At 36.7% G+C, this 21,639-nt stretch overlaps 1 protein-coding gene across 1 annotated transcript in view; it reads right to left on the bottom strand.

The window, feature by feature from the left end:
* Positions 1–63: 63 nt before the first annotated feature.
* The window catches only part of NUP205 (nucleoporin 205), a 46,050-nt gene continuing 24,474 nt past the window's right edge, over positions 64–21,639 (bottom strand). Inside the window, exons 22-43 of the mRNA XM_083859507.1 lie at positions 20,908–21,032; positions 19,891–20,005; positions 18,755–18,904; positions 17,687–17,761; positions 16,798–16,955; positions 15,729–15,809; positions 14,712–14,903; positions 12,859–13,129; positions 12,317–12,415; positions 11,029–11,177; positions 10,145–10,336; positions 9,268–9,389; positions 8,072–8,210; positions 7,730–7,856; positions 6,702–6,778; positions 5,763–5,891; positions 5,126–5,252; positions 4,261–4,427; positions 3,733–3,856; positions 2,772–2,900; positions 2,030–2,103; positions 64–970 (exon numbers count right to left, since the gene is read on the bottom strand). Of these exons, the coding sequence (XP_083715633.1) occupies positions 818–970; positions 2,030–2,103; positions 2,772–2,900; positions 3,733–3,856; positions 4,261–4,427; positions 5,126–5,252; positions 5,763–5,891; positions 6,702–6,778; positions 7,730–7,856; positions 8,072–8,210; positions 9,268–9,389; positions 10,145–10,336; positions 11,029–11,177; positions 12,317–12,415; positions 12,859–13,129; positions 14,712–14,903; positions 15,729–15,809; positions 16,798–16,955; positions 17,687–17,761; positions 18,755–18,904; positions 19,891–20,005; positions 20,908–21,032 (2,975 nt within the window). The 3' untranslated portion in view covers positions 64–817. The remainder of the gene's footprint in view (positions 971–2,029; positions 2,104–2,771; positions 2,901–3,732; positions 3,857–4,260; positions 4,428–5,125; positions 5,253–5,762; positions 5,892–6,701; positions 6,779–7,729; positions 7,857–8,071; positions 8,211–9,267; positions 9,390–10,144; positions 10,337–11,028; positions 11,178–12,316; positions 12,416–12,858; positions 13,130–14,711; positions 14,904–15,728; positions 15,810–16,797; positions 16,956–17,686; positions 17,762–18,754; positions 18,905–19,890; positions 20,006–20,907; positions 21,033–21,639) is intronic.

Genomic DNA, 21,639 nt, shown 5'->3' with positions numbered 1-21,639 from the left:
ACTGGAACATAAGATCGACTGAGCTAAGGGAGAAGTGCAACACATGTCAATTATCACTGATCACGCCTTTTTTAATAGCTTTTTTACAGAAGATACAAGGATATATGAAAGTCTTATAGGAGAACAATCTGACTACAGAACCAATCTCCCATTCACAATTACTGGCTTCCTTTATTCTGTCTTTATAATTGTGTCACAGCAAGAAAAGCACAGAAACCTTTACTCACTCCTCCAGCCATAAGAACCAAACCTATAGCAGTTACCTTCCATGACTTTTATCACTCTTCTCATTTAAACTTGTTCAAAGAGAAGAAGTTTGTACTTCCTTCAGCTGATAAAAAGGCAGGATGAGGGGGAGCAGGAAGTAGCAGTTCACAGTGCAAAATGAATATAAAATCCACACCACAGTAATCACACTGCAAATGATGAAACGTGAACTCTATGATTTCATTAAATCTGTGTGTGAAACAGGAACAACACAGACAAAGATGCTTTAGTTTCCTCTGAAAGCATCTACAAATGTAGTATCATCACAGCTGCAGAACTTCCCTAGTTTCCTTGAGGAAACTCCATTAGAATTCTTTCTTGCTTGAAACTTTTACATTATTACAATTTACAGTTGAAAAGAATTCTTTATTTTTTACGTCAAGTTGGGAGCAGTAGGAAAGAATACACAAAACTCATCCACAGGGATAAAAAAAGTAACAAAATAATTTTGATAGTATTTAGAAAACGCTTGATCTATAAAATGCAATGATCCAGAAGGCTTGCCCTAGTACACTGCTTGACTGGGCAAGCAGCATGTACCAAGTGTCTTCTAGGTCCTCGATATCCTTAGGAGACCACGGATTCGCCGAACGAGCGCTTGGATAAAGGTGTACCGTGAGCGAACCTTGGAATATAAACCTTCGATGTCCAGGACCTTCTTCTGCAGAGATTCACCAAAGCTGTTTGTGGCTTCAATCTGAAGCTGAGAAACAGACGCAGTCATCAATACATAATCTTTTCTTTTTGAAATACCAGCTTATCATCCACTGCCTGTCAACCCCTTCACTATGATTTATTCTCTGACCTGCTTTCCAAGGAATGGGTTTTTCTGATTTCTCTAATAAGTACTACTTATTCTGTTTTAGGAATTATTGTTTATAATTCAGCTTCTTCAGTCAGAGTCATACAAACACATCTTCCAGTTAAAATTTTCTTAGTCCTTTAAGGACTCTTTAAAGAGTCCATGTGCACCAACAACCTTTTTTCATTAATGCATATGTAAAGAGTCACTGAATTAACTACATTTTAAGTATTTTACCAAGATTATACTGTACACTATTTTTGAACAAACAAAATAAATGACAGATGCCTCATCACAAAACACACAGAGACTTTCCTTACAATTCTAGATCTTACAAAGGTTCTTGAGACTGCAGCTTTGAAGAATAGAATTTTTTTCTGCACAGTCATAGAAATGTCAGTGGGATCTATTAATAAATACCTTTTTTCCTGCCACCTCTGCATCAAATTTACACAAACTGTCAAATTTCTCTGTAAGTCAAAATTACTTCTACCATTCACAATTGATAGTCTCCTCAGTTCCTGTTACCCTTTTGATCTGATTTCTCTATAGCCTAGTTGAAGGTGACCTGTAGTGAACAGTTGCATCACAGAAAATTGAAAAACTTGCCCTCATACTGTAGCTCTTTCAAGGATATCTGGTGGTTTTGGAAAGCTGTTATTAAAAAACACTGTTTGACAGGTTGGTAAGAGAAAAATAATTACTCTATTTTGTACTTACAGCTCATTTTTTACTTAACTCTTCATATTAAGATTCAAAGATACATGCACAGCAGCAAAAGTGCCATCTGTTTCACAGTATTTTCCAAAACCAATTTTGTAATGCTTCACTAATCCTAAATTAAATTCTATGCTGTTGGTGTTAGTGCAGGTTGCTCAGAAGTGGGAAAACAACAGTCAGACTGCTCCCAATGGTAGCCAGGAGCAGACTCTCTGTACCCTGCAGCAGAGCACGTCTCACCTGTTCTATATCGTGCTGGCTCACTCGATTCAGTCTACTACTGAAATCCAGGCTTGGCTCTGAACCAAAGGAATCTGGCAATGGAAAACAAAATGTTAAAATTATGTTGGCTGCTCCACACTCTCTGTATCAAGTCATAGAACAAATTTAAAACAGTGTTGCAATTCGATCCAAAAGTAAACTTACGCATTAGAAATTATACTAATTTTTGACTTAAATGATTTCAAGAAAATACATAGAGAGTGAGTCATAAACAGTTTGGATCACACAACATGGCACTTTAAGCAAAAGACTCTTCCACAAATCCACTGTGCCTGATTTCCTTCCATTTCTTTCTTCTTTTAAAAGAAGAAATTTGATGAACTTAAAATCCCCCCAAAAACACCAATATTAACTTTATTTCTTAATTTCATTTTAGATTATATTGAAAGTATTTTCCTATAAACTATTTTGGATCACTTATCTGATTGTATTAGCCGAACTCCAGTTAGTTTGAAGAGCAGAAAAAAAAAATAGTTACTTTTACTTTACTTTGGAGGTAATGTGTAGTACACAAAACCCAGAAGTTTATGAGTAAACAATATGAGCATTGCCAGTTCTCCAGTGGAATATCCAAAGGTGTGCCAAATCCAATCAAAATCTCTTATTAAATATAAAAGGCAAGATATTAATATAGGAAATCAGTTTTAAAGCTAACCATCAGAAGTTATTCAAAGGCATTTTGATGTTTGAGAAACTTTACCTTGCAGCTTTCCTTTCTTAAATGACATCCTAGAAAACAGCAGTGGGTCTTGGGAGTCAGTGGGTGTGCAGTGCAGTAGGTAGTGTTCCAGATGGCGCCAAAGAATGAAGAGACATATTTCTATGATATCTGCAGACACATCTCAGTGAAGGATTCAAATTTGGTTGTCTTTGGATTGTACATTTACTGTATGAGCATATTTACACACTTGGAAACAGCTGAGGATGTCATCTCAACCACCTGTCACCTCCTTCAGCGCCACAGCCCAGTGACGGATCGCTCACACTCACTGTCTTCATCACCCTGCAGAGCCTCAATCCAGCCCTCAGGAGGAGAGCAGAGTACGGAGCTCATGTTTGTAAAGGTACCTCAGCTGCACACAGTAAATTAAAGCTGAGGTTATAAAGGGGGGGATGGCAGTAGCATCTGGGGTGAAAACAGTGAAGCGTGCAAAAACACATCTTTCCCAAGGGAGGTTGCAGAGGAAAATCATGATCTGTTGAAGACAATTCTTTTGTGAATGACTGGTTGTTTCCCTAGAATTACTGGCATTTATGAGATTTAGGTTTATGAAAGATTGGCTGTAAGACTAGCAACTCCTATTATGACAGACACATCAAAATTATTTTTCAAAGTATTTCTTCCACCACACTTAGATATGTGTGAATGTTTATGGGGTCTGGACACTAAAATTGAAGAGCTGGGCTGTAACAATTCCTTTATTAGCATGTTGCAAAAAGTTCTAGCTGGGTTTAAAAATGGGAATTGCTAACTTGAAAATCCTTACATTCTGGCAATAGCAGAGCAATACCCTTAGAAGTTAATTGTCAGTATTTCAAATTTACTTTTTGCAAAATATTTTTGTTCGAAATGGTCAGAAATCCAGGAAAAAAACCCTGTTTCTGTCTCTCTGCTTTTATGGATCATCACCTTGAGGGTCATTTTAAGTTTAGAAGGATACAGGAACAGAGGGAGAGCAACTTGGCTCTGTTATTTATTAGTTTCACCAGGCGCCGCCTTGCCAATACGTATTTTTGGGAAGTGGAAATCTTGTCAACCCCAGCTGGCATAACTGACTGGCACAACTGTGATGGGAAGAGAAAAAACAAAGACTGTAGCAAATCACAGAACATCAAGTGAAATAAGCAAATAAGATTACTTATTAATATCTGGAACTTTCTTGTATGCTACTATATCTTTAAAACTTTGCTCTCTATTTTGAATTTGCATAACCTTGCTGACCAAAAAATGGAAAGATGAAACCCTTCTCTAAACAACTACAATAAAAATCATAACTTTTACAAAGTTAAGCCAAATATTTTTCCTAAAGTTTTAGATCTCTCATTCTATGGACCACCTTCACCAACAGTAGAAAAGAATATGCAAAAGAAGTGGAACTACTTGCTTTTCAAAGATGCTTTGGAGCCTTTGTTACAGCTGTGTCCAAGTTACTACAATACAGAAACTACAGAGTCAGAAGAACAATTACCTCTTTTATTTCATCTGGTGGCAGTTGCTCCACATTTTGCAGTTTGTTAACACTCTGACGATGGCTGTCATAGTAACTGAAGAAATCACTAGTGCTCTGTTTCAGCAGGTAAACAATAATGCCCAGGCCAGGCAAGTGCCAATATGGGACCACTGGTGTTTGTGTATCTAGACAACATGTTAAAGATAAGAAAACAAAACTAAAAAAAGCCCAAGAAATCAATAAGCTATGCTCTCCATCAATAACCCAGTGAAAGACAGGAAAGCACTGGCAAGTATAGTTTGCACTTGTGTCAGAAGTAACACAAATATAAGTCTAGGCAAAAAGTTCTGTGACTGAAGTACTAAAAGGCAGTCAGCCTAGTGCAGTACTGAGTACAACATGTGAAATGTAACTAGATTAGGAGACTTACTATTTACATATTTTAGCCATTCAACTGCAGAGTAACAGTGTAAACTCTTGCCATGTGTTGTAATAGAGTTCCAATCAGCATCAAAATACGTCTTGCATGTCATAAATGAGGTGCTAGTTTAAAATAATGTAATCCAGCACAGATGCTGAAAAAAGGAGAAATCTTGACCTTCCCCTGTCTTGTGCTATTTATTTACATACACACATTCCTTTACTGACATTATTTCTGAGGCTGTGCATAAAAAAACCAATTTGTTTATTTTAACTAGTGATATGGCTTTGCACAAGATTGAACAAGCATGGATTCTAGAATGAGAGAGTGAGCAGCTACAGTGTTGGTATGAAGTGACTTAAAGAGTATGTGAAACTACAGCCTCTGGTTCATAATTTTCTAGTAGCCCAAATGTCACATCACACTGTTCAGGCTCATAAAACAGCAAGTCAAAAAGCTCACCCTGCCGAGGCCCATCTCGGTTGGTTGACTCTGACAGGCTGGGAGTAAACAGACAAACAGTGTGCTGGAAACTGGGGGCGCTTTGCAACATCAGTGACTCACAGTATTCCATCACATTTGCACAGATCTGCCAACAAAGGAAAAAAAAAAAAAAAAAAAGACAGCATGTCAATTGCAGTATCTGCAGGCTTTGGAGCATTAAATTTTACATGGATAAATGTCAGTGAGCAACAATGCTTTGCTCCTCTCTTCTCACCAGTATGTGATGATTCTGTTTTCTCATCAGTTACAGACTCTCTTCTACTGCAAGTCTAAGACCTGCATCTTTGCCTCTTTATCAAACCTGCTAGCTAAAATTTCTGGATAATTAGTGTTAGCTATTGCCCTCTATACAGAGCTTTGAGTTTGAAAATTTCTGATTAATTTAAGGCTTCAAAATTCACAGAGTTTGTATGCAAAACAACAAAGGTTTTGCAAATGTATTACATTTTCAAGAGTTACGTTAAATAAAATGTGGACTCCTATACCACACTAAAACCAGTGTAGAGCATCATCACTATTGTATGAAATTGTGATAACAAATCTGCACAGCAGGTAAAATGTTGAGACTAGATATTCTAGCATCTTGTGTCCTTACCTGTTGCATGGCCAACTCAATTTCATCCCTCTTGTTCACTCTGTCTCCTGCTGCATTATCATCTTGCAGCTTGAACTGACGTAGCCTGTCTGATCCTCCAAACCGACTCAGAAGTCCTAAGCACTGGCGCTGCCATAAGAAATGAACATTTAAATTACCATCTCAATTAATGAAGTGCATGATTCTTTTCACTTAAATGACACATGCCCCTTAAAACACAGTATTAAGAAAGCAATACAAATAAGACTTATAGCATTTTGTAAACAAATTTCAAGTTTTTAGTGTTTTAACTTACCTTAATTTAATTTAGAAATTAATGGCACCTTAAAACACTGCCAATGAGAAATGAGTGCAATTCACAAGTGCATAACTTTTCTTGTGTCTTTTGCAGACTATTATACAGAATACTATCAATGACAGTTTAGGTTTACCCATTCCCACACCTAAAACACCTTTACCTACATAAAGAAACAAAATCTGAAGGTAAGTCTGGTAAAAGCAGAGTACAAAAACTAATTCAGTAACAAATAAATGAACAACTAGCGTGTCTGATACACCAAATTTTTGAGCTGGAGACATGCTTGTGGCCAAAGTGGTAACACACTGTTTCTGCATTACTCCATATGCCTTGGTGTTGGCTTCAAACTTTTCTCTTCACGTAAGTCCTAAGCCAGGAAGGGAAACAAAGTCCCTGATGCAACCCTGCAACATTGCCAAATGTTATCTCTTCTACTGGACAGGGAAGTGTGGGGAGACATCAAAAAACTAACCACCAAAATCCCATCCCACTTCCACAAAAAAACCCTCAAACTACTACACATTCTTCTTGATGCTGAAAAACATCTCTTTCCCAACTGCTACTATTCAAAGTAAAAAATCAGAAACACATCTCGATAGCCCAATGTAAAAGGACATGGGTTAAACATATGACTTTATTACCTGAAATCGCCCTATGTGTCCTTGTAGCTCCATCTGTGTCCCCTCATTAACATCCACATCCAGCTCATTTAACACTCCTGATAAAAGATACAGCCATTAAATAACTGTTTGTTTGGGGTTTTTTAAAAAGACTTATGCAGCATATACATTTAAATATAAGATCAGAAATATTTCAGCCAAACATTCTACTTGTATTTTGCATATTTTTTGAGCAAAACATTCAGAAAAAAAAATTCAGATATGAATGCAGCTACCAGAAGATGCATAACAGCATGTAGCTTTCTGTTCTGGTAAGTAGTCAAATAGGGGCAAGGAGGAAGGGAGGCTGGCATGGAAATTACAGCTGTTGTGCAAAGCTCTGTATACTGTAAGCAAAGAAGCACCTAGGCTTAACCAACAGTTCTGCACTTCTTTCTACTGTAGTCAAACAGTATCCCTCCTGAACAAAGAAAACCATTAAATCAAAATAGAGAAGTTATTTTGAACTGGTAAGCATGCAGAAGAAACCACTATACCCATCATGATCATTATTAACTCTTCATGAAGGGAAGTCACCCAAGAGAAATGGCAGTATGCTAATCTGCAGTGCTCCCCCCAGGAAATTTTATATCTTAAATAAATAGAGAAGATATTTTAAAAATGGATATGCAAACAATTTTCTATCTTAATTTCCTCAGTTACAGACCTTATTGAATAAAAATTGTTTTTTGAAGATATCACAGACACTTTTGAGCAGTTCTATTTGCAAGTCACCTCTGAGACACAAAGTATTTAGTGTGAAGTAGCATGATGAAAAGAAAATGGAAAGTCAGATACATATGGGTAAGAGCACTATGTCTACTGCAAATCCACCATATTTACATCAAGCAAAGTTATTTAATATGTCTTTATTTTTCTCAGAGCTCTACATGTCAAAAAAGAAATCTGGATTGTCATGGATATTCTCTTCTATCTTACTGTTTCTTAACAGAAAGCAAAGCCTGAGATTTATGCAGATGGGGTTGATATTTCAAAACTGCAGTTCCTACCAGGCAATGCTGCCTTGCTGATTATTCCTGTTAGGGAGGCCAGCTCCTGGAGAGATCCAACACTTACATCTTGACACCTCAGGATTGCCTGAATGGTATCTGAATGGGAAATTAGGAACTGCAAAACCTGCATAAAAAAAAAAAAAAAAAAAAAAAAAAAAAGACTCAAAATTTAACATCAGGCAGAGAGGAAGCAACGTTTCTAAAGAATTTTATAAGACCTTGGGCACCAGTGAGGATGGCATTTAAAAAGAACCCAGCAGCTTACTATCAGAGCAAAGGCACATATAATTCCTTTGAATAAGGAATAGTAGTGAAAGTCAAGCATGTTTTGGAACTTACCTGTCCCGCTGCTTGCAAGTGTTGTGCCATGCTGGATGTGAGAATCACTTGGCACAGCTGAAGAGCTGGAAGAAGAATCTGGCGATAACGTTCCACTGGAGCAGGAATGAAGACTGGGGGATCTCTCATTGCATACATTCTTAAGAGATTGAAAAAGGGAGAAAAAAAAAGATAAAGAGTTCAAGAAGAGTGAAGTCCACTAGTGAGGCAGAGCCTCAGCCTACAGTCACTCAAGAACCCAAAACCACTCATATTTCAGTAAGAGGTCTAGACCTGAACTGAGTTTATATTGGAAAAGCAACACATTTATGATACAGAGCTACTGCCATGTATTTTCTTTAAGCAGGGAAAATTACTTCTTTGTATTATGCTACACTAAACCAGAAAACTTTGCAGAAATATGATACCTGCTTACTGGTACAATACAAAACTAGGTATTCTCAAATATTTTAGGAAGAGTTGTGCTTAATCCTAAAACAACTGTCAAATACAGTCCTCCACAAATGTCCTGTAGATTTTATACAATCTTATTACGTCCAACTGGAACTTTCAAATAGTATACCTTGTCTAAGTCCTAAATTTTTCCAAAGTGTTTGAACTCCCAGTGTGTCACTAAAAACTGTCAATTTAAAACAGGGACCAAGGCTTGAAATCAACCTAGGTAATTTCCCCTAAATATGGAATTTCCTTCTCTGAGATCTTCTCTCAATCACCTCACAATGACTAATGTGGCAACACACCAAGAAACTTGCAAGCAATATATAACCGTCAATTAAAAAAAAAAAAAACACATAATAAAATATTCCTGAAATAGCATTTAATTAACTGCTCTCTCAGTGCTTTATGGTGGAGGACAAACTCTGCAAAGCCCCCAAAATAAGTTTACAGTGTAAGCTGTTTTTCAAACATTACATTATGAATTATTTAATAATAATACATTAATCATTTTTATCTGAGATATCAAATAGTTTACGTAGTCTAAGTAATTAGCATGCAAATACAATCTCACACCCACATCTGAAATTTTGCTCTCAACAAAAGGTAGCTTTAGACTGAACTAACAGGTTTAAGAAACATAACACAAAGAATAAACCCACAAATCATTACTCAAAACTCATGAGGCTATAAAAAGATGTGATGTGCTTTCAGGAAGACTGTATTATGGTTTCACCATCGGCCAGACAAGTAACACTTACCCCTGATGATCTGTTTCAGGTCGCATGTCATACACTTGGCACTGTGCCAGCTGCACAATCACACCAGACCGCAACAGCTCTAATGCCCCTTGCTGACTTTTGGCTACTCGAGTGAGGAATGCCTGCACAGGAGTAGAGAAGGTTAAGTTTTGGAGATGCACAATGAAACTTAAAATGTCTACTTTTTCACTTGATTTTAGCGTCATTTCAAATATATTATTTTAGTAAAATATCAGTAAGGAATACCTTCAGTGCAGGTAGCTCAGTGTGCAGCTGTGATGCAGCTGCAGATTGAGCTCTGGGTGGCAGGAGCCCCAGGCACGAACCTGTGACTGCCCACCCTTTGCTAAACAAAGGCCACAAGGGATGTGGGGCACCAGCCAGAGGAACAACTCAGAGACACAGAAGGAGATGAGGACTCCGCTGGAAGACCCCAGACTGCTGAGGGTATAAAAACCCAGGGGGATTCCTTTATTCTGGGTCCCTCCTCAGAGGCATCAGCTCGAGCTCTTATTCTGTTGTTGCACCATGATTAAATCATTTTAAGGATCCAGATCTGAGACTGCCCTGGGAAACCTGGGGTCAAACCAGTACGGAAACCTGGTCCAAGTGTGTGAGTGTGGTGAGGGCAGGGAGTCAAGTGGGGCACCCATCAGTCACTGGAGCTGCTCACTGCGAAGGGGCTTTGTCCCAGCAGTTAAAATCTCCAGGGGTGCAAAAGTATGACTGCCAGAGTGCTTTTGAATGGTCACACAGGAAAGCTTCCTTAACATCTCTGAGTACAATTAATGCAAAGTGCAGACAAACAACTTTTTACTAAAAAGTAAAATTTAAAAATAAACACTGTAACACAAAATCATTTCTAAAGTACTGTTACCATTTTGGACTCATAGGTGTACAGTGCCTTCAGCAAAGGGGGCTGAGGTGTGAGCAAGCTCTGAAGGACCAGATCATCATCTGCCAGGCTATCCACAAGCACCTTCAGGTACCCACTATTCGAGAGATACAAAAGCCACTGCTGCTGCTTGTCTACTGAAACAATGTGATCAAGTAAAGCTAATGCCAGCATCTGGATGAGGGAAGAAGAACAAACAAAAACAGAATTAAACCTATAAGATCAATGAGATTTTTAATAAATACCTAGAAATGTAAAATGCTAAGCAGCTTCTTCTAACAGCTTCTTATAAGCAGAATGCATTTCTTCGCTACAACTGCATTTATGTGAAAAATATTTTAAGATTTCTTGACACTAGTATAGTACGAGCCAAATACCTTTCTCTACTATTCTTTAAAAAAATTACAGATATTTTTGACCAATAACTAAGGCAAAATATTTTAATTAAGTATTGCCTCAAGCACAATTACTATTTAAAACTAGTTTGCCTTCTGACTAGAGTCTCAGGTACTAGCTACTATCAGAAATTACTTTGTCATGAAGTCACATCTTCCCAAGGTAAGTCCATGACTTAAAAATACTAAAAAATAACTGTCACAGAGGTCCTCAGCTACACCTTTTGCAGCAGAACTTTCTACCCTTGTTTTTAAAAAATAGTACGCATATCCTTATTGAGAAAAAAATTAATATACATGTATGAGGCTTCTTTCAGCAACTGGAAGGATGAGTCAGACAACAGAAACATGAAACAGATCCAGTATCTACAGAAATGTTCTAGTTCTACCTCATGAAACTTCCTATCTCTGCACAGATGATGTTCTTTAAAACAAACAGAACAGTAATTTTAAAAGAACAGATTAATTTACCCGGCCAATCTCATGGCCATCACAAGCATCACGACAGACCACCTCCATCAGAGCTGCCCCATAACTCTCAATAGTTGCCATGTTTTCCCGTTGCAATTTACTAAACACATCTTCAGGAGCTGTCAAATGTTCCCACATAGTTTTTTTAGCTGTAAAAAGCAAATAAAAAATGAAACAAACAAAAATGATGGTCGTCTTAGCATTAGCTTAGCTACAGCTGATGTTACATATTTCAGGGCATTTTCTCTACACCATGCAACAGAAATGCCCCAAACAATGGTCAAGAGTTTTTTAAATGAACAGCAAATGTTCTACAAATCCACCCTTCCTTGAATATCACACAGACCAGCCAGAGTAAGAAGTGTGGGTCTGTATACATACATCATCTTTGTAAACTGCTTAAAATAATTCAAATGTTCAGTACTTGTTACACAGATAAACTAACAGGCCTAAAACTGGGAGTGTTCAAGGCCAGTTTGGATGAGGCTTTAAGCAACCTGGTCTGGTGCACCTGCGCATGTTAAGGGGTTAGAATGAGATCATTTTAAAGATTCCTTCCAACCCAAACCATCCTAAGATTTGATGAACTTTTACAGGGAGCAAAGCATTCATTCTGAGCTAAGTTAACAAAGTGATTTAAATGGGAGAGAATGAAACCAAAATTGGTCATACACTTCAATGAGATTATAACAAATTCATAGGTTGTCTTTTTTCTTTTACTACTGTAGCTCATAAAGCAGGCCAAGTAAAAGTCTGCATGCAGGTACTAGCCCCAAGATTTTTTCTCAATCCTTGTCTCTAAATAATTAGAAACACTAACAATTCAAGTATTTTAGCCATTCACAGAGAGAATGTGATATTTACCATAAGCACTGTCAGATAAATAGCAACTCTGGTTGGCTTATTTTTTGCTTATTTTTTTGGGAGGGGACGGTGGTGGGGTGTGTGAGGTTTTTGTGTTTGTTTCTTCCCTAGCGGGATCTTCAGACAATGGAAGAGAATGGGTATGAAATAATCATTGTCGTCTGTTTTGAGGTTTTTTTGTGTGGTTGGTGTTTTGCACTTTTTTTTGCTTTAGAATTTGTTTTGTTGTTTTGGGGTTTTTTTAATAGGATCACTAGGGTATGAGTGTACACAAAGATGTGAAGGCATAAGTAATTAATTTCAGAGGCTCTTGGAGCAAGATGTTTTCTATCTATTTCCAAAGATAACACAGTATGCAGAAACTGTACCCTCCAGGATTTAATAACTTATTTTTTGCTCTTTTCCAAATACAATTGGACCACACCTGTTTCTAAAGTGTCTGGTTCATCTGGTCTCTGGGCAATCTGCAAATAATAAAGCAGGGATCCATAAAGGTGCGTCCTCACTCTCTGGAAGCCACCACCTGTTAACAGGAAACATTCACAACTAAAACCAAACAAATGTAAATTCCATAACATCATCTTCCACTGGCACTTAATTTAACTTTCTTAGGGCAGTTCTGGCAGAAATAAACAAAACAACTAGATTCCTTAAGGTGAAGTTCTAGTGTTTGCATAAAACTGTATGAGTAAATTCAGCAAGTTTATGCCGTTCCGAAAGAATGACAATATGAAGTTCTCTTTAGAGTTATTTACATATCTCTCTTCTGTTTGTTGTTCAGATTTTTTTAAAAAGTATTTGCTCTTTTTTTGTTGTTGTTAACATCACTTATAGCTATACTAATCATGTAAGATCCATGTAACTGACTAACAAAAATCTTCAGTGCAGTATCTGAAAGTGGCTCAGCCCATCTTATTAATCTTGGCAGTTGTGATTCACATGCACACCCTGCAAAAGTCAACATACCTGTCTTCAAAATGAAATCCAGCAACTTTTTTAAGATGATATGGAGGGAGGAGTCACCAATGGAAGCAAAACCCATGGATATGCTCTCAGAGCCAGGTGATGAGGTAAAAGAACCATCCAGCATCAAGACATATTGTGATTGTCCTGCCATAGGGAGTGCAAGTGGCTGTTTATGCTCCGTTTTCACAGACTGGCTCAGGTGGGCAGTCAGAGTGAACACAGCCCCTGCCACCACTGGCATCAACTCCTGAGCTGCATCATCATCAAGGATCTTAATACAGAAGTAGAAAGAAAAAAAAAAAAAGCAAAAGAAAAAAAATGTTTTCAAGTGTTGGATTTCATGAGTTATTAAAGTAATTAAATTAGTCTCTCACAACTATTTAATTTATGTACGCCTAAGGATTTCATAACATGACAGTATTTAAAACACATCAAAATCAGTAATGTCAGAAACTTGTTTAGAAACCTGAGTTGAACATATTTTAATTGAGAAGACCATTAGCATTCTGGGATTTTTACATAAATCACAGGCAGGCCAATAATCAAATCTAGATGGCAGAAAGGGAAGAAATATGTTGACATTTGAGATGCTTGATTAGTAAAATACCTAAACCTAAGCTAGGGAAAGAATAACTGGTACATTCTTTGCTATACAGCTATTTTATTACCATTAAAAATGTAAAGGTACTACTTAAAAAACCCAAAGGGCTGATCATCAAAGAAACATTAAGACAACATGGAAAAACACTAACAGGAAGTTTGCTCACTATTATTTAGAAGGTAAATCTTGTATTTTTATCACTAATACTGAAGGAACTTCCCTTTTAAGCAATATAGTAATTTTGAACAGTGGTTCAATTATTTTCAATAGACAGTAATAATTTTCTTCTCAACTTCACAGAAGTCTTCACCAAGGTGTTACAGAAAATTAAGAGTCTGGAATTTCCTCTTTGTAAAGATTTTAGGAAAGAAATTTCTTCAGCTAGTGAAGGCCTTCCTTTTTCCTGTTTTTTAATTTCACTCAAATAAAAAATAAAACCAGCACTCCACTTAAAGTAAGTAACCTTTAGGTAAATCCTACAGAAAAAAATAATGGAAGCGACAAAAACAAAACCAAAGAAAGGTTACTTTTTTCCTTGCAAAGACAACATTATATATATATTTCTCAAAACAAAACTATTAATCAGAACTACAAACCACGTAACTCTCACAATAAGGTAAAAAATAATAATGCTACAGCAGACTAAAAAATACAACGATCTCTCATTAAATTTTGCCTTTTAGAATGGATGGGATCAGTAGTAACTGTCTAGTCTGTCTCAAATTATAACTATAACTTAGTAGTAAAACACCTAGACTTTTAAGACAAACTCTCACACTTCCAAAAGCCCTTCCAATTGTAAAATCTTTAGTTTTTCTACTTTGAAGCTTCATTCAACTCTTTATTTTTTCAAAAGCAGCAGCAGGATTTGCATTGAGTTGTTTAAACGCAGTAAATTAGCAAATGCAGCAGTTTGCCTTCAGCCTTCAGTAAATTATTATTTGTTTCTCATCAAAGCAAGCTGTTTCTTTTCACACACCTTTTCCAGACTACCATCATGCTGGATGATACTGAAATGCCTCTGAAATCTGTCAAAATATGGTTCACAGTTCAACAGTAGCTATGCAAGAATACACACTATCCCCTATGTCCAAAGGGGATTCAACTTCAGCATAGCAGCAATCAGAAAACTAGAAAGAATACTAAAGGCAGACAAAATCTTTTTGGATTACAATCAAAATTGCAGCACTTTCACATAAAAAGATGCAGCAACAAAGTTCAAAGAGAGGGCTGATTTCCAGCAGAGCACTACCTTGTCATGCACATCCTGCAACAGATCCCGGATAATCAGCTGCCTGTCCTCAGCCTGTATGAGATCCTGGGGGCAGGCAGTGAGTATGATTTCCACCAGCTGTCTCCATGACTCCAGAGCATGCCTCTTGGCATGGAGGCATTGCAGCAGCTTGTTCCGCTCCACTATGTACTGCAGGATAGTGTTGATCTCCTGAAAACCCATCACAAAGAAACACAGTTACAACGTGCTAAAAGAAATTCATGGCAAAAACAGACTTCAAGATGAGAATTTTATCTATTACTGGTAGTCTTCAGAATAAAATGTTAAGTCTTTAGCTTATTACAAACAAGCTGCTATTACTAGTTTAACAAGGTAGCCCATTCCATTTCTGAGCTGTATTTCACAGTGCAAACATCATGAATGTCTCAGTCTCCTAGGAAAAAAGCTGACCATGAAAATTCTTTTTGAGCACTTTAAATTGAAAGAAAAACAACTATTAAAAAACTATTTGTGTCTTTTTTCCCATTTAGTCTGAGTAATTTCTCCTTTATCCTTTGCATCCACTTAGCCAATTTCCACTTAATTTAAAAGATGGCAGGAAACTCAGAAAATAATTATGTCCAAGTTCACTGAAACTGTATCTGTGTAGAAAAGAGGAAAAATAAATCAGCATCCCCTGTGAGAGGAAGGCAAAATGATCTTAGCTGTAAGATGAACACACTGTACTTGTCAACAGCCAATCTTGACACCAGTGTGTTACTGCTTTCTGTACAGTGGGGTGGAAGTTGCAATTGTTATCACTAATGGGGAGGGAAGAGGCTAGAGAAAAAAAGGAAAGACTCCAGGCCAGCTGTTTAGAGAACAGTACGGCAAGAAGTACCTTACCTTATCAGTTTTGGTGTTTTTATCTTCAAGAATTACTAACTTAAGTTAGGACTCATATCCACAATCTTTTATAGTAAAGCTTACTGCTTGACAGCATATGATATCCACCAAGAGCAACAACAAACAGTAGTTAACTTCCTCTGTACTTACCTCCATAAGTAAAGGTCTCTGGCCTATTGCTGCCATTCCTTGCAGGGCATTGACTTCTGCAACCAGAACTCTGTGAACGTACTGAAATTAAAAGTGAAACTATATGATGTTATGGTTTAACCTGGCATGTAGGTAAACCCCACACAGCCATTCACTCCCTAGCTCAATGGGGTAGGGGAAAGAACTGGGGGAAAAATAAAGTAAAATTTGCGGGTTGAGTTAAACACAGTTTAATAGGACAGAAAAGGAAAGCAGGAGGGAATAGTACAACATTTAGAATAATACAAACAAGAGATGCACAAATGCAATTACTCACTACCTGCTAACCGCTGCCCAGCCAGTTCCTAAGCAGCAGCCCACAGCCAGCTTTCCCCTAAGTTTATACACTGAGCATGATATATCATGTGGTATTGGAACTTTGCCAAGTTTTGGGTCAGCTGTTCTGGCTGTGTCTCCTCCCAGCTTCCTGTGCCCACAGCCTACTCACTGGTGGGTGGTTTGAGAAGCTAAAAAAGTCCTTAACTAAGTAAATATTGCTTAGGAACAACTAAAGGATGAAAGTGTTAGGAGCATCACTCAAATCCTAAATCCAAAACACAATGCTATGCCAGCTACAATGAAGAAAGTTAACGGTGTTTGAGCCAAAACTAGGACAAGTGTCGAAGGAGATGTATTTGTACCTCCTAAAAGAATCTAGGGGATGGCTACATAGTGACAGATGCAACAGATGGACTGGGATTCAAACAAGTTTTACTCACTTCTTACGGTCATAAATTTTTCATATAATACTATTTATAATACATTGTCAAGTAATCATCACAATGCGTCACAATCTTAGATAAAGCCTCCCAAAGAACTACTGCAGTACACAATAAAGTTGCATATGTAATTCTGTACACATATGTAGTGCTAGGTACACGTGTCTACTGGTAACCAAAGAAATACCTATCTGAAACAAACACCTTTATGTAAAAGCAAGTTTCAAAGTATTATTAACACACTGATTTTTATTATTATTATTAAGATATAAAATAGCACATGCAACTTGAAAACAAAGACCAGCGCTAACCTTGACATTGCAGACCACTTGCCCACGTGCATTCTTGTGCTCACAATTCGCAATGACTTGCTCAATCTGAGCCCAGTCAAAAAAATCCAGTTGTAAAGGCTCTGGAATGTCCTGACTGAAGTCAATTGAATCCAGGATATTTAAGATTTTTCTGCGTACTGAAAATGAAAATTAATTCAAATTTTATTCAGAGGTATCAAAGCAAAATCAAAAAATTAACAAAAAAGAGCTTAATTTACCTTTGTAAATCTAAATCTTTATCTTAATGTGTAAAGTTTCAAAATAAAGCATTAAATCTTCAGAAAGTGCTTTCAATCTATATAATAGGTCTAAAAGTATTTTCTAAGGCCCTTAAATTCTTAAGATATCTTATATTGTATAGTTCCCCTGTTGTACATGCATGTCATCCAATATTTACAAACACAAGACTAGTTTTTTCCCCTAAATGAAACCAAGCTGGTTTTCAATTATAATCATTGCAGTCTTTTGTTAAGAAACCATAAGGAACCTGAATTCATTTATTTATGTGGGACTTATATTCTTTGCCACAAAAATACAAATATGTTCAAGCTTAGCAAAAGTCTCACTCTTTCTACTGTTAGCAATAAATTTGATAGACCACCACTCTCCCATTTCATCCTTGCACAGATACAGATACACACTCTTCAAACTGCCTTTCCAGTTTAGTGTTTTTCACTCACTCTAACCATCTGTATCAATGTTCTTTATTTTTTCCCCCCCACACTAAATAAAACTGTTTCACGTACTGCTGCTATTTAGAACACCTATTACTTTCTTTTCTGAAATGTCCTTTCTGATGGTGGCCCTCCTGCCTGTTCAGGAGCAGATACACTTTACCAATAAAAAAATCAACAGTCATAATGGTTACCTTTGGAAGCAGTGTCAAAGTGGAGAAATCCACTGACTGATCGACTTTCATCTTCCATCCCTCCTTCACCATCAGCTGAAGGTAATAAAACATGCTAAATAAATTACAAAAACCAAATCTAAGTGAAATATACGACCTACTTTATTAATAGTGAAAGACAGAGCACAGTGATTAACCGATGAACCTTTCACATTGAAGTCTTCTAATACAATGTAGTCTGTTAATCAAATGAAAACAATACTTATCTGCCAAAGCTACCCAATTATTATATAAAGATCAGAAAATACTAGAAATGCCTAAATAAACATCCCACTCTCCAGTATGAATAATGCAGTTGGATGGACACCATAAAATGACTAGCATATCTGAACACAGTTTCCCATACTCAGATCCCCACAAGGATGAAGTGAGTGCTCGGGCTGAAAAAAGTAAGAGAAAACACCATGCTGCAGGTTGCCTGTTAAAATATCTCCTATTTATTCTACTTTCTTCACGTAAAGAGTTTTATTGCCATCTGGTTTTGTTATTCTTGATTTACTTCTACCCTGTTCTAAAACTCTGAAATCTTGCCTTTTTATTTAACACTGCATTTTACACCACATTGGGATGTAACATCACTTTAGTGATATTATAATGTTAAAAGCAAAACTGACCTGTAGCTACTCTCTTCTGTGAGAGAGGGTTAAGAGTTTGTGACAGACATTAAGACTGAGAAACTTTGTCTAAAACTGTTTACAATGGAAGACTCTCCATCTTCTCTATATTGTAACAATTCTCAACAGCAGCTCAAAATAAATTATTCTACTTCTTCTTTTTTTTTTTTAATATTCCCCCTCCTACCTCATAAACTTTGTAATTTTTCTATCAGCAATGAACAAAACAATGCCCTGATTTCTTTCACTTTGGAGTCTACAACCATCATCACATTTCTTCCCATATCTCCAGTGGCAATTCCATACCTGATACCACAAATGAACTGTCACAAGCTTATGAAGAAAAGAATTCAAATGAAGTCTCTCATTCTCCATTTACTCCAGCCTATTTACCCTCACCATAAGTGTCTCTTACCCAGGTATGGTTTCACGGGCATGTCATCGAGCAGCAGGTGCAGCAGTCTCTGTGTGTGGGAGCGCTGGCGGTTCAGCGATGTCACTCGCATTTCTATAGCTGCAGTCTTCATTAGCCAAGACATTTGGTTGAGTGTTGAAATCTCATGTTCTGGATGGGGATAAGGCAACAATTATAAAAGTGAGCATAAATAATATTGCTTACTTCAAGGAAAACTTTTTCACTTGAGAAAGCTTTTAGAGGATGTCATTAGTTATTATTTGCTTACCAGTTGTTTACAAGACATACAGACAGATCTGACAAAAGCCTATAAATGAACATGCGGTTATTCTGAAAACAAATCATACACATACACACAATAAGCATATACACATACACAACAAAACTGGATACCACCTGTTAGAACAGTTATTGTGAAGAATGCAGTGCTTCATGAGCCAATAGGTCAGTTACAATTCCAGTGAAAATAAGCAGACATTCACCCAAATGAATGGTAGATTTAATCAAAATTGGCGAGACTGGAACATGGTTATAGTTGAATCTTCTGAAATTCATCTAATTTAGATTCCTAAGTTATTTTAGAATCATCTAAAGCACTTTATACATGCTGGATAATGTACTTGAATGCTAAGTTTACTGACATTGAACAAAAGACTGATGGTCAAGCATCTGATAAACATTTATTCAGTTTAAGACACCTGAGAAATATTGATTTGAAATATAAAATATACCTTCTAGCTTAAAAGTATTTTATTCAAAGAAAGGGGCAACACAGGTGGTTACAACCATCAGCCTTATATTCCCTTGGTTCTTTATAACACTCACTTTTCAATTTTTTCTTTTTCTGTACCATGATGTAACAAAACTACAATAATTGCAATATAAATTAGGATATGCTTCTGGAGACTTGGTGCATTCCAAAGCTAACATTCTTTTCCTAAAGTTCAGCACTAATAATCTGAACTTCTCAAGCAGGAAGAGTTCAATTTTTGCAGAATTTATTTTGTAGATGATTAGCAGAGTCTACAATCAATTCAGTTTAATAATGCTACCTATGTTTCTTCTTTCACTCCTAGGGAGTCAAAAGATGCATTGAATTTTAAACATGTGCAATCTTATCATAGTGTAAAAATTACCTTTGATAGAAAATGGCAAGTACTGAAGCTGAGTGAATAAGAAATCCTGACTGGTCCTCAGATATCTCATCGTTGGACCTGAAGTGTCAGAGCAGGCACACAATTGATAGATCACCTGACAATTAAAAACAGTAGATATACATGTATAGAATTTATTTTAAAAACAAACCAACCACCAAATCAAAAGATGCATAATACTGTTCTACTGCTCAAACAATTATTACCAGTATTTACAGTAAGTTTTCCATCAGCTTTCTTCAAAGTTAAACATACTATTTGTAACAGATGTTGAATGATTATATTAAAGGACTACAATGGCTATTTGTTCACAACATGACAATAAATGAGCCTGTTTGTTCAGCTCACTTAAAAATGAGGCTTTTCCTGTCTGCATGTTCACCAAGACAGGAAATGTATTAAATTTTCCCTGCTTCTACAGAATTGCCTTTTGCTTTTAGTAATGGTTAAAATCCTTTCTAGAGCCCATGGATTTCCAATATCATACAAGTGTGTAACCATATGATTCTATGACTTAAGTGCAAGCATCAGCTACCTCAGACATCTGTCTAACTCAGCTGTCTCATCAACCTGACCCTCTCAGCCACACATACATACATTCTCTCATGGCTACAGAATAAAGCAGAGAATTTCATTGGCTTAGTTGATTTGCTGTCATGCTACACTTCCAAAATTTAAAAAAAAAAAAAAAAAAAAAAAAAGGCATATGTCACAATGGACTTGAAGCCAGACCAAAAATATTCAGGTTTAGTTTTATAAGCATGTCCAAATTCCAACTTCCTGATGTAAGTGCAGATCCTTTCAATTCTGTGATGCTACAAGATATTTTTTTAAACAGAAGGTAAAATAAAAAAGAGTTCAATGTATATAAAAACCTGACATACTCATTTTAAAAATGAAACTATTAGAATCATCAACCATCTGTGTTCACCAACCAAGAAGCAGCTGATTTTATTTAGTCTACTTTCAGTATATGCCAACAGAAAATATGCTGAATACCTGGTAACAGAGCTCTGCAAGATGGGGAGATTCCCGAACTGCTGTAGGTCCATTCCTTGTTTCAGTACCTTTCTCCAGTATGTTCAGAATAGCGTGAAGGCAAGTCCGTGGGCAACCCAACACACCTGAAAAGAGAAAAACAACTTGACATTCTTGATCTCACTTTCCTCCATAACCAATATAGATCAAGTACACAGAAGTACAGAACTTAAATTGTTTGGATACCCTGTGCTACACTGCTCCACAGAGCTGCAGCAAAAACATTTGACAAAGTTTGATCACCATTACTTAAAATCAAAGAAGGAATCATGTTTCAGCAAAAACCTAATGAAAATATTTATAGTTAGTCTGTAGGCTTTTGAGATGCTATTTGAATTCTTGCTTTTACACTTTTAAATGAAAAGTCATTTGACATTCAAAGAACAGCTTTAAAAAATTCCTGTCTTATTTTACAAATACAGGCATTATATGACTAATTCTCCTAAAGGCACCTGATACCGCAACCAAGGGAAATAGGGAATAGATTTTAATACTGAAGTCAAAATCCTGTCTTTTTGCACTCTTCCTTTAGCCAATTAATTCTTTATTCGACACAGAAAGAGATCCTGAAGCACTAAAAGCATCAATAACCGGAGTTCTTATAGGGGAAATAATCTTTTCTGTTTGAACATGTATGATTTATGCTTTAGCAGGAAATTATTATCCTGAGGTAAATGTCTTACGGTCATTATT

The sequence above is a fragment of the Zosterops lateralis genome (genome assembly GCF_965231275.1).
Source record: "Zosterops lateralis genome assembly, chromosome: 4".
NCBI classification, from domain to species: Eukaryota; Metazoa; Chordata; class Aves; order Passeriformes; family Zosteropidae; genus Zosterops; species Zosterops lateralis.
The sequence above is the reverse complement of the archived record's forward strand: the minus strand, read 5'-3'. Positions and strand labels throughout refer to the sequence as shown.